This window comes from Rousettus aegyptiacus, unplaced genomic scaffold (genome assembly GCF_014176215.1).
Source record: "Rousettus aegyptiacus isolate mRouAeg1 unplaced genomic scaffold, mRouAeg1.p scaffold_m13_p_17, whole genome shotgun sequence".
NCBI lineage: Eukaryota > Metazoa > Chordata > Mammalia > Chiroptera > Pteropodidae > Rousettus > Rousettus aegyptiacus.
This window is the reverse complement of record NW_023416292.1, coordinates 28043500-28056678: the sequence shown is the minus strand read 5'-3', so window position 1 is coordinate 28056678 and position 13179 is coordinate 28043500. Positions and strand designations below refer to the sequence as shown.

General features: G+C 45.5%; 2 protein-coding genes and 1 long non-coding RNA gene across 4 annotated transcripts; 1 reads left to right on the top strand and 2 right to left on the bottom strand.

Moving 5' to 3' along the window:
- Positions 1-91: 91 nt before the first annotated feature.
- Positions 92-5466, bottom strand: PEX11B (peroxisomal biogenesis factor 11 beta). Its single transcript, XM_016142954.2, has 4 exons — positions 5169-5466; positions 4320-4435; positions 3718-3919; positions 92-1329 (listed from the first exon to the last, which is right to left on the bottom strand). Exons 1-4 carry the CDS (start codon positions 5222-5224, stop codon positions 924-926), a joined length of 780 nt encoding a protein of 259 aa, XP_015998440.1. The 5' UTR covers positions 5225-5466; the 3' UTR covers positions 92-923.
- Positions 5467-9278: 3812 nt separating this feature from the next.
- On the bottom strand, positions 9279-11018 carry RBM8A (RNA binding motif protein 8A). 2 transcript variants are annotated; one of them, XM_016143001.2, is made up of 6 exons: positions 10888-11018; positions 10552-10611; positions 10348-10425; positions 10036-10172; positions 9627-9763; positions 9279-9512 (listed from the first exon to the last, which is right to left on the bottom strand). In XM_016143001.2, the coding sequence occupies exons 1-6, from the start codon at positions 10952-10954 to the stop codon at positions 9467-9469; spliced, it is 525 nt and encodes a 174-aa protein (XP_015998487.1). In that variant the 5' UTR covers positions 10955-11018; the 3' UTR covers positions 9279-9466. The 2 variants fall into 2 exon arrangements, with proteins under 2 accessions (XP_015998487.1, XP_015998498.1); XM_016143012.2 differs by having other exon boundaries at positions 10348-10422.
- Positions 10938-13079, top strand: LOC118612894. Its single transcript, XR_004955233.1, has 2 exons — positions 10938-11196; positions 11562-13079. It is a non-coding gene; the product is annotated as an uncharacterized LOC118612894 (long non-coding RNA).
- Positions 13080-13179: the final 100 nt, after the last annotated feature.

Genomic DNA, 13179 nt, shown 5'->3' with positions numbered 1-13179 from the left:
ATGACGCCGGTGGATAATTCCATGGAAAACTCAAACTAGTGACAGGAATAAAGGCCTCAAATGACCAGAACACACAGGACCAGACCAAACATCAATAAGCAAACTGATCTTTAATTTGCTGACCTGGAAGGCTTGCTCTCCATCGTGGGAATGGATCCCAGGTATTTACACAGAATCACTGTACAATATTCACAGCAAGATGCTAGACACAGCATCATTCTGGATAGGCAAAGAAGGGGTACGGACAGGTTGGGAACAGAGCCCTGAAATCGCAGTGTAAGCACAAATCTGCAGGTGTGAGTAGAAGGAAAGGTAAGGGCCAAGTCATGAGGGAGGCTGGTGAGGCGGGCATGAGGGAGGAAGAGGAGGCTCAAACTAATTCTGGTGCAGGAGGGAAGAGTCCACAGGGACATAAAGTCTTTGTATTACAAAAGTCTTGGAAATTATGACTTGGAGTTTGAAGGTGACTAAAGCTCCCACGAGCCACCCTAGTGAAGAAAAGGAAGGCAGTTATAACTTTATAGACCACATCTTCCATCTGCCCTGCCAAAAAAAGTAATTCTGCTGTAGACTAAATTCCTAGGATAGGGGACTGAGAAGATTAAAAAAAAAAAAAACAACAAGATGCAGAATCTTAAATAGAGTTATAAGAGATAAAGCAAAAGTCGAGGGAGACACAGACAATGCAATGGAGGAGAGAAAGAACAAAAGTTCCAGTAGATCTGAACATTAGAATCACCCCACTGAATAAAGTAGTCACCTTTCCTCACCGCATTTTCTCCAAAGCTCCTCTTTCTACCTCTAAATCTCCAGATTTTACTTTAACCAAGGAGTAGATTTAGAATGAGGTTGGTGTGTTGTGGACAATCTAAGGTTCCATCTTACCAATTCGGGTCCCCCTCCTCACATCCTGTACCAGAATATCAAGGCTTGAGTCGTAGCCAAGGGCAGATCAGGGTGAGAATAGACAGGATAGAGGACACAAGGCCACAAAGTCCCACAATCCCAGGGCCACAGCGCCACAGGCCTAGTTTGTCCAGTGGAATGAAGAGATCACAGGCGTTTCTGACCACATCCAGCAGAAGAGGGGGGTGGCCTCGAAGGACCCGAACCAGGAGCAGGACTCGGAGCTGAAGCTTCACAGCCAGTTGAGGCAGGCCTCCTGCTGGAGTCCCTGGACCCCCAGGTCCCCCAGTTTCAATTCCTCCTGGGACTCCTCCTCCAGAACCCTTCTGCCGCCGGCTACAAGCTGAAGACTCTTGTTCCATCAGTAGGCGAATCTCATAAGCATCACGGCTCAAATTCATGATGAGGGAAAAAAGGTAATACCTGAGATACAGAGGACAGAAGGGTCTGTAAGGGTGCATATACCCACTTAGCATATCCAATAAAATACCAAAACGCGTTTTGTCCTGTAATGCAAAGGGATTGCCCATTAGAACACCAGAAGTGAATGCTAATGCCCATTATTAGAAATGTCCTCCCACCTTTCTGTTTGCTAATATGTGTTTCTGTGTACCTTAAGATCCCGGCTCCAAACCATCATCTAATCTTCCAAGATCAATCTCAAATTTCACTTTTCTACTCCACAACTCATTAGCATATATACATTCAACTTCAATTACAGTAATACAAATTCATTTTGAAAGAACAGACACCTTACAGGTCATTTAAATCCAAAACTTTTGTCAAGCAGCTTGCCAATGTGTTAAGACGATAAATTCCTTACCAACAGCTTATGTTTTTTTTTTTTATTATTTTTAATCCACTCTGACAACAGTGGTCTGCACTCAATACAACTGTCTTATCTCCAGACTCACCCCAAATCCAAGAACATCTCTCTATTATAGTCCACAGTCTAAGCCGCCATCGTCTCTTGCTTGAATTACCACTTTAGTCTTTTAACTGGATCCTTTGTGGCCACTCTTGCTTCCTGCTCCTGACGATCTAATTTTATATAGTAGCTGGCATAAACATAAATCGCAAATTACTCTCTTTCTTAAAACTCTCCATGGTTTCCTTCCTGTCACATTTAGAATAAAATCTAGAGACCTTAAACAGGCTTATAGAACTCAACATCTGACCCTGCCTCTCTAATCCACCTTTATATCATTCTCTCCCTCAATCATTATATTTTGATCCCATCAAGCTTGTTCCTGCTTTAGGACCTTTAAACTACCAAGTCCATCTACCTGGAATCGTCTCACCAAAATCTTCACATAACTGGCTCTTTCTTGTTCTTGGGTCTAAGTTTAAAAGTTACCTTACAGAGAGGCCATCTCTGATCTCCCATTCTGAAGTAGCAAGCCATTTATTCTCTACCACGTGACCCTATTTTAATCTCCTACCTAGTGCTTACCACTACCTGATATTTTTCTTATTTATTCTTTATCTCCTCCCATTACAATGTAAGATCCAAAGGAACAGGTACCTTATTTATCTTTACCATGGTGTCCTTGTGTCTAGACCAGAGCCTGCACATAGTAAGAACTTGATAAATATGTGCTGAATGAGGTGAATAAACATGGCATATAAACTCTTCTAGGTAGTTACATTTCCATACTGCTCTGGCCTCCATCCCCAACCCTTATATATCATAAACCATGTAAATCACTGAGAAAGATGAAAAGGAGAGCAATGCATGAATGGAAATGGAAAGATGCTAATAATATAACCTTAAAGAACAAAGAGAATCAAAGCAAAACAAAAAAACAAATACAAATAAGATATATACAGACGATGTTATTCCTAAATCACATCTCTGCACCTTCATTACCAGCCAGCTCCTCAGTCTAAGCCAACATCATCTCTTGGCCATATTAGGGCATCTCCTCCTCTTTTGCCTGACTGCCATCCATTTTCCACACTGCATCCAGAGAGACCATCTTTAAACACAATTTGAATTACATCACATCTCTGCTCAGAACCCACTGTACGTAGGATAAAAATTTTTTAAAACTAAACAAAAAATATCTTACCATTGCCTAAAAGGCTTTACATGAGTGATCTGGCCCCTGTCTACCTCTCCAGGTTCACATATGTCCTTTCCTCAATACCGTCCATTACACTGGCTTTCCTTCTATTTTTTTAATTCCCCAAAGTCTTCCTTGGTTCAAGGTATTAGAATATGCTATTTCCTGTTTGGGAAGGTCCTCTCTGCTACTGTTTGCTTTGTCTAACTTCTACTCAAACTTCAGGTCTGCACACAAGTGTTCTTTTCTCAAAGAGTTCTTCCCTGATCTTTCAGTCTAAATTAGCTCCTCTTGTTATATATCTCATCACACCCAGTGCTTTTCCACAAATACTTGATTTAGTGGTTATTTAAATATGTGACTCCCCCACTAAACTAGAAGCTTCATGAGAGTAGGAACCATAACCGTTTGGCTGTTTGCCAAACAGTCAGCACCTACTAAATATTTTTAGAATGACTGCATGATCAGGCAGTGAGGGTCCTATGGGATAGATAGAAGCAGAATTGAAGCAACATAATATCTTCTCTTGCCCAATTTAAGTCATTCATTATGGAAGAGCATTTTCCTTTTTCTTCCATCTGCCCTCAATCCTTATTCTCTGATAGTTTAGGATCTAAACTGGAATAAGATTTTAAGCTAAGTGATTGATTAAGACATGTATATTCTGTGAAGACTCTGCGAGATCTTTCAAGCTGCTCAATATGGAGAATATAAAAGGTCTTGTAGAGTAAAAAGGATATCAAACCTGAATGAACGCTGGGCCCACTTCTCCTGATCCACACGAGGGGCTAGTCCGGACTTTCCAGCCCACAGGACATTGTCACAGGCGAAGTACAAGGCTCGATTGAGGTGACTAACAGTGATGCAGAACCTTAGGACAACATCTGATAGGTGCACAGCGCGTTTGGCTGACTCAAGGGCATCTGCTGAGTTACCCAGGCGTAGAACTTGTGGGGATTCGCATGAGAAACCAAGGATTTGGAAGTAGAGGGCAAACAAGAGAGCAAGATGCAGAGAAAGAAAAAGCAGAAGAGCGAAAGTTGAGCAAGTGATAGAAACGGTAATAACAAAAAAATGTTTAAAAAGAGCAAAAACAGTTCATTCTTTTTCACTTCAAATTTTAATTAATTTGAGTCCCGGTTCAGTTTTCTCAAACTTGCCCCATTCTCTCCAATCCTTCATACTCCCTCGCTCCTGTTCCCTTATCTCAGTCAGGAGGCAAGTGGAGAGTAAGTGCAGAGCCCAACGGGGTGGGGGGGGGGCTGGCAAAGAAGGTCCAAAACAGGAAGAAGGGAGGGACTCAGGGAAAACAGCCGGGGGAGTGAAAGGCAAGGCACGGTGACTTACGCTTTCTTCCTAGGCTCAGATGACCCTCTAGTTGTCGGATCTGTCTCTGCAGCTCAGGACTGGCCCCGTGCTTCTGCAGTGCATGGCCAAGAAGGGAGCAGGCATACTGGGCGGCCCTGCAGTGGAGGACGGGCAAGGTAAGGGGGAGACCGCCCTAACCTCCCCCCCAAAAATGTCCTCCAAAAGGCAGTGGTGGACTTCCCCTTTTCCCAGGTTGAGACCATGCCCTTTCCTCCTCTTCACGTCCATAACTCACCGTTTCTCCTCCGGGCCAGGGGAAGAGAAAGGCGTAAGGATAAAGAGGCGCCTGGAAGGCGGCGGGGAGCACTACGTGGAGTTGAGAAAGAGATCTGACAGTGATGGGACCGCGAAGGCGGCACGGGGCCCCTCGCAAGCACACCCGCGTGAGCGTGTCTGCGATATGTGGGGGGCGGGGACAGTTGGAGTAGAGAATTCTTCAGGATACGTGAACTAAGACATTTCGAGGCCATCGAGCCGAACTGAGACCAGACGACAGGGCCGAGGGTGAGGGGACACGGAAACTTGGAGCCCTGGGGACAGAGTCCGGGTCGCCATCCCCCCGGGGCGAACGCTCGTCATCCCGCCACCGCCCAGCGAGGGAAGGGTTGGTCGTCTGTGGGCACAGCAACCCCGAGCGGCCTCCCGCTGGCCCACTCGTGCCTCAGTTTCCCCATGTTTTCGGTGAGCAGAAACGATCTCACGGCCGGCTCGAATCAGCGCCCCGCGGTCCGTGCGGGCCCCCGTAGCCCGAGCTGACCCCTGCTGACCCCGCAGTGCGACCCGACCTCGCCTCTGTGCCCGCCCTCCCCCCTCTCCCACGGGCCGCACCTGCACAGCCGCTCGCGGGCCTGGCTCTGGGCGCTGAAGCGGACCCAGGCGTCCATGACAGCGGCCGCCCCGGCTCCGCAGCGCCGCTCCCGCCCCACTTCCCGCCCCCGGTCACGCCTCCCGGACGCCCCACGGTGCCTCGCGAGGGACAAACAGCGTCAGGATTAAAACGAGGCCGCCCGCACGAAGCGGGATTCCGGAACGAGAAGCGCTGCTCTCTGGGCCTGTGTGTCTTCGCGCTGGTCTCGGGCAGAGCGTCGCCAGGTCGCGGGGCGGGGCGTCCCTATCTCCCCAGCACGCCTCCACCGGCGCGGTCTCCTTTAAATATTCTGGGCCAGGGGCGGGGCTTGCGGGCGTGGGGCGGGGCGAGAAGGCGCCGCAGAGATCTCGCAGAGGCAGCTGAGATGGGCTTCCTCGACCCTACCCCGGGGGGCGTCGAACAGGACACCCCCCACACGCGCCCGATCCAGTACCGGGCTTTAGGGGCTAAAGAAGTCTATGGAAGTAGAAGCCACCACCTGATCCCTGTAGGGCCCTGACAGTTGGACAGGTGACCTCCAGAATACAGACGGGGAGTCCAGAGACAGAGGCTTTAGGAAGAATTTCGCAATAACCAGCTACGGATCCTAAAAAGGAAAGTGAAGAATCAGTGATCGTAGCTAGCTAACCTCTTCACTCACACCCTAACCTTCCAGGTGGCCATGTCTGCAGGCAATGGCACCCCTTGGGGACAGTCAGCAGCGAGGAAGGAGGCCTGGTCGGGATCAGGAGTGCAGGTAGAGCGTTCAGAGCTGCCCACCTTCTCAGCTGCAGCCAGGGTCCGATTGGGAGTGACCACCGTGCTGTCTGTTTCCTTGGCTGGAGAAAAGCTGGCTATACTGTGGTCAGTGACTCGGCCGCAACCCAGCCAGCTCCGCCGCTCTCCAGTCTCGCGACTATCTGTCCATTTAGCAGGTGCCGATTCACTGGTCGATTTTGTGGTTATGCCCCTAGACCCCACTTGGAATATCACTGTCAAATGGCTGCCCAGGGACATCACATGTCAGACACTCATGTTCCTGAAACAAATGGCCGCTGTGCGCTGCAGCTTTCCTTCCTGTGGTCTGAGTACCAGTTAATCAAATCGCAATATGAAAATGAACTAGAATCTAGAAAAAAACTAGATATGAAGCAATTCCTTCACAACGAAAACCACTTATATATATATATTATATATATAATATATTATATATATTATATATAATATATAATATATATATATATATATATATATAAAATCTTCTAACCTCATGTTGTAAACAGGTCCTCTGCTATCCCAAGCTTTACAAAGCGGCTTTCTGCCTCATTGCAAAAGGAATTATTTGGGTTTGTTTGTATGAAGTAAACTTTAGGTGTGGACTGGGAGTTACAAGCCTGTTTCTGTTGCATCATTTGCTTGTTTTACTTTTGTTTTTCTGAGTCTAGGCTCTACCATGAACTAGCTATGACTGGCTAAATCACTTGAAACCTATGAGCCACAAGATGACATAGGAGATGAATTTCATCCTTTCTCACAGCCGGACAGCCTGCTAACATTGGCAATCTCGTGCTTCAATGGCAAACTGATGGTGCCACTGATACATGTGAACAAGGTGGTATTTTTGGTTCCAAATTAGTGTCTACTTGTGTAAACTCTACATTGCCTGTATGCTGTATTTAAAATATTGTCAGAAAGACTTTTTAAGTGTGGTGTTGGTGTGATGAGGGAGTATTGGGCTAGTTAGGCTTAAATTTCCAAGTATCACAAGTAACTGAAAGGATGGTAAACTGCGTGTAAAAGGGAAAGGAGAGACGGAAGTAGGCCTATGGCTCAAACTCTGTTCCAGGAACCTGGCCTATTTTTAAACCCCTTCTCACGATGTGTCGAATATTTCTAGGCATAGTACAAAAACAAGCCCCCAAGAAATTAATGGAATCGATAGGGGAAAAGGAAAGACCATTCCCCCAAATAACTCAGACTAGCCTGGTCATAACTCCAAGCAGTTTATAGCTGATACTCTCCACCTTTCCTTCAAGTTCCTCAAGCCTGTGGAAATCACTTTTCCAAATGCTTTATACCTAGGAATCTGGTCCCTACAGAGCTTGCCTTTTATCAAACTGACTCTATCTATTTTACCTGAACCAAGGTACTAACTCTAAAGCTCAAAACTGAAAAATACTCTTTACTGATTCAAACCAAAATCCCAGCAAGTTACCAAAAAGGGGGAGGGGCAGCCAACAGCATTTGGAAAATGTTAAATTTTATTAAACATTGTTTCACCATTATAGCTATTGTATGTAAGACTGTTACCAAAGGTCACTTCAGAGTGGCTACGAAGTGGCCTGAAATTTTAGCAGCATCCATTTTATCCAGGATATATTTTTTTCCACAGAATTAATCAAACATATCGGGAAAATCATTTCAGCTAAAAATGTTACCAAGGTGGTAAAGATATCCTTTTATAAGTGCAACGTTATAGTACTTGAGAAGGCAGGATTCTTTAAATCCCAGAATTTAACAAACTTAATGATTAGCTCCATAGCCTAAGGGGGAAGATGGGGATTTTCAAAATGTACTTCTAAACTTTTAAATATGGCACCATGGATGAACTGCGACTCAGCACTTCACTGCTCTGCATAGACTCAAGGATGAATTGGGAGCAGATAGTGTGACATGAGTAGGCTGGAGAAGAGGAGGGGGACCAGTTTTAATAGTCCTCAACCCCACTCCAGCTGTTTCTGTTCCATATGGTCCGCCAAGCTGGCCCAATCAGTACCACCAAAGGCTCATTGGCCAAGAGACTGCTTATAACTTCACCTTTTGCTTTCTGCTGCCACTGACTGCCATGACCATCTGCTATAGCTGCGTTGTCCTCAGTGTCTAGTCCCCGGACAAAGCGAACCATGGTGACTCCAATCCCCAGGTCTTAATCTGTACCCTAAAACTATTGCCTCTAGCCTCATTTATCTGATAGCTATCAAATTCAAAATGAGATCTTAACTGTATTTCTAATACTTGATATGGCACATTAATTTTATTGAATGCCCTCAATTCTCGCCAGCCTCTAGCCATCCTCTAACTTGAGTTAGCTGGGCAAGGAGTAAAGAGAAAGGTGATCAGTATTCTTCTTTGCTCTTGGGACACCATCGAGTATTAACATAGACTTAGTAGCTTCACATAACATAGCATCTCAACCAAACCTTCTCTCCAGCATGTCTGTCATAACCGCTGGGGGAAAGGGAGCATATAGTCCCAACCTGGGAAGGGGAAGAGAGCTACAGCATTCTCTTCCTTATAGTGGGGAGAACTCCATATCGCTATCTCTGCCCATCCATTAATTCACTCTAAACTTGGGTGAGAAGCTGAGTGGTTCTTAATTTCTGTGTATTTTCTAAATTCCCATCCCCTGCCAGTGAATTTGCCCTCTGCCGCTCCTTAGACAATCTCTCCCATGTTTATCTGCAGGCCCTAACACTGGCCCTTGCTGACTTTTGTCCTCTGCTGGACCTTATTACCTGCTGGGTCTCTGGTTCTCTCCTGCCATGCTATCAGAAGTCTCTCCCAGTTTCAGCCACATCCTTCTCCTCTTTTGTCTCCTCGGTGCTCCTTTGGATCCTCCCTTTTATGGGGCATCACCCTTGGCTGCCAAAGAGGGCACCAAGCACTTAGTATAGACTCTTCCAGGAAAGGAGGGTCTGGGAGAATTACCTGATGGGAGGCTCAAACCCTTACACAGCTTGAAGTATAAACAAAAGTGGCAGCAACGTCAGGAGAAACAAAGAAACATTCCTGTAACAACCACTTGCTCAGGACAGAGTATATAGGACCAGAAAAATTCTTTAATATCATGAGAACAGCTCACTTCTATCCCCGCTCTCTTACCTTTCAGGGAAGGGAAAAACTCAGTAATGTCTCTGCTTTGATTCTATCAGTGTCTCTATTTTGACCCTTTGAAACTTGAGACTATGCCTAATATAGAAACGCAGGCAGAATTCAGTCACTGGGAGAAGCAGCTTCATAGTGACCCACGCTGCCTTACTGTAAATAATTCTTCAGAATTTGCAATGTTAAAACAGGAAAATAACTTTAAATGTAGAAAACAAAAATGAGACATTTATTCATAACCCAAAAGAAACACTAACCAATAGGATAAGATATTAAATATAAACAGTGAATCCCATCCCAGCTCTGTTTCTCCGAGGCTGCATCTTGCTTTTGTTCTGACCCTCGTCCATAAAATGGAATCGATGGAGAGAATGCCTAGACAAAAAGGGGCCTGTCAGCGACGCCTCCGGTCTGGACTCCTGCTGCGTCTTCGGCCACCTCTAGGGAAAAGAAAAGGGGGGCGGGGTGTCCATCAGAATAACATAATACAATGTCCTTATTCTGTTTCACTCATAGTCCCTTCACCAAGAAAGTGTTTGCCCTCTCCACTTTACCTCCTCTTGCCCTTGGGTGGACCCCGAACAAAACACCAGTCCACACTGATTGGCTGTCCCATCAAATCCTGGCCATTGAGTCCTTCCATAGCAGCTTGAGCCTCCTTGTACGTTTCATACTCAACTAGCGTATACCCCTAAAGCAAGAGAAAAAACAGATATCAAAACTCTATTCCACCAAGCTATTTTCTATTCAAGTAGGAAAATCTATAAACAACAAATGTACATCATACATCCCTACTGTAAATACATGTTTGCCTATTTGTCTGTTTCTGCTGTGTCTAACAAAATCAATTTCCAATGTTAATTTATTTCAACCTTGCTCTTGGCCAACCATAGCAAACATGACAGATCTACCAATGCTAAGGATTATGGGGGAAGAGAGGCAATGGGGTATAACTTAGGGTACCTTCAGGTATCCTGTACGCCTGTCCAGGTTGAGATGGATATTTTTAATTTCCCCATACTCTGCAAATTTGTCATGGATATCTTCTTCGGTGGCTTCCTCATGGACTCCAGTGACAAAGAGAATCCAGCCTTCAACAGCTGTTGGGGAAGGGAGGTTGGTTGAGCACACAGAGAAAAACTTCAAGCAAGACTACAGGAATACAGTGCAGACTCGAGACTGGTTAAGCTTTTTGACCCCTTTCCTACTGGATTTTAGTTTATTGGTCCCTAATTCTCTACAGACACAGATACATACAGACTCCAATTTACTTACAGCGTTGTGGTCCAGGTTCATCACCATCCTGCTCCACGCTGTCATAATCTTCACGCATCCGCGCTCGAGACCCCTCTTCTATAGGAAACATACACGAGATCACCGGAAAATCCCCTTCTCTCACTGTTCCCCGTGAATATGAATGAGGACTCCAAAACCCGTAGCTCTAGCCACTCTAGACCCCATTTCCCCATAAACACTCACCGGAGCCGAAGCCGCGGCCCTTCCGTTTCTTCGCTTTTTCTTTCAGTTTGTGGATGCTCTCTGGAGCCCCATAAGTCAAAGTGTAAGTAAAAAGATGACATTTACAACAACAGTCTTTGCCAAGACCTTATCTGAAAGCGGACCCCAACAACTGCTGCCCGGGTCCCTTCCGGATCCCGCCCCCATGCCTCCCGAAGGGGGCGGAGTCTGCAGCCCAACCGAAACCCGGTTCCCCGCTCCCGTCCTCCCTGCCGAGTAGAAGAGAAATTATGTTTCCCTGTGAAGCCCTTCTCTCGCACCTTCCCCGCTTCCCGCAGCCGCCTCCAGTGTCCTCACCGTCCCCATCCTCATCCATGGCGAAATCCTCGCCCCCAGCCTCATGAAGGTCCAGCACGTCCGCCATCTTGCCTTCGTTCTAACTCTAGGCTACGCCGCTCAGAACTAAGCGCCTCTGGAACGTCGCGGAGGAGGGGAAAGGTCGCCGGTCCAGTTGACCAATCAAGAGCTTACTCTAAGTCCCGCCCCTGGCGCGGTAAAACTACGCACAGGAGGCGGGCCTAGCCCAAGAAGGGCCGGAAGTACTCCAGTAGCCATCTTGACCAGGTCTAGAGCTGAAATTCCCACATTGTGAAGGACGATCTTGGGGTAATTGGAATTGGTGGCATCCTTTAATCTAGAGTAGCGGTCCCCAGTTTTTTTGGCACCAGGGACCCATACTCCTATGAGAAGCTAATGCCTGATGATCTGAGGTGGAGCAGAGGTGGCGATGCTAGTGCCGGGGAGCGGCTGCAAATACAGATAGATGAAGCTTAGCTTGCTATCCCGCTGCTCACCTATTGTGTGGTCCCTTCTTTAACAGGCCACTGGCCTGTTCCCTAGGGGTTGGGGATCCCGATCTAGAGCATCCTACAAGAAATACTACTGACAGTGAAGCTCAGCCTAATCTCTTGTACAGGCCTGCCTTCCGTCTGTTTTCACCCCATTCTAAGAAGTGAAAGTTTTTTTCTCAGAATTTCAGGCCCTGTACCCTATCCATTGAAACAGCTGGATCTGTGATGCGAGCATTTCAGAAAAGTAGTTCAGTCAGCAATGCTGGCTCAAAAAGCTGCTTCTGGAACATAAGGAGGTACCAAATTTCTCTTAAAGAAACTAACAGACCAGGTTGTCATGAAATAACGATTTGTGAGACAGATAACCAACTTTTTAAAAGGTAAACTTCCAGACTCTCCCCTCCACCTCTGAGTAATAAAAGTCATCCCTTCAAACAAAATGGGGGTTTTAGCTTCTTTGACGATGGTGCAAGTATTTCATGTTTAAAAACCTAGGCAAAATCAATACTGCCCCCAGTTTCTGGAATCCCAATATAGGCCTTTAACAACAGTAGACTGTGGATTCACTTATTTTTTAATCAAACAGTTACGAATGGCTGTCTCAGAAGAGGTGTTGGCAGTATAAGGAAAAATCGTTGTGTTATCAACAAATCACTTTATAATTACATTTGTGATCATTACTATCACAAAGCATTATGGCAGTACAAAGAAAGTGTCCAACAGGACTGTGTAAGGCAAGGGAGGCCTTCTCTTTGAACTGGGCCTTAAACGCTGGGTAGTTTTCCAGGTAAAGCAATTGTACTGAGACTAGGAGACAACTAATCCATTCTCCACAGTAGGTAGTGTGATCTTTTTAAAAATCAGTTGGTCACATCCCTACTAAAAACCCTTCCTTGAATTATTTTTGCACTTCGAATAAAATGAACACTCGCAGCCTGCCCTCTGTCGCCAACCTTTTCCACCACCATTCTTCCCTCCGACACATTAAGCTCTCCCTACACTTTCCTTCAGCTGTGTTGTACTGTTTCCCATCTCAGACTTTTGCAACTTTTTTTTTCTCATGTTCTTACTCCAGCAATTCACATGGCTAGTTCAAACCCATCTTTTCTGTCTCCCTAAAATACTATGGTCACCCAAAGAGGTCTTCTCTATCCTATCCTTCACTCTATTCCTTCACAGAACTTAAATGCAAATCTTTAATTACCTTATTTTCTAACTTGTTTATTGCCTGTTTTTCCAATCAGAATGTAATCCGTATGTCAGAGACTCATATTTATAAGTATATCCCCCAAATTTAGAACAGTGCCTGGCTCAAAGTAGACATTTGTTAAATACTTATTGAATGAATGCAGGTCAGAATAGCAAGGAATTCTGTATGCCTGATGCTGCATGACTAGGAAATAAAGCCGGAAATACAGTTTAGGGCCAAATTGCATGCTGTGCTACAGATTCTGGAACTTATCCTGTAGGCAAGAAATTTCACTACATCAAGTGTTTGAGTATTCATGATTTTTAACATTTGAAAATAGCCCCCATACTATTGTTTATTCATATTTTTACTTAAATAAACTTACTTTTTAAACAAATTTACACTAATTTTAATTGTCATTGCCATAAGTAGAAAATCTGTTTTTCCACTACCAATTCAGATAAAAGCATAACTAGTAAAATGTTTGTCCATGCGCCACCCCAAATCATCACAGGTAATACCAAGGGCTCACATATAGAACTTTGGGAAATGCTGGTAAAGCTGAGGATAGCTAAGTGATGATGTATGTAAGGGGGTGGTACAGTCACA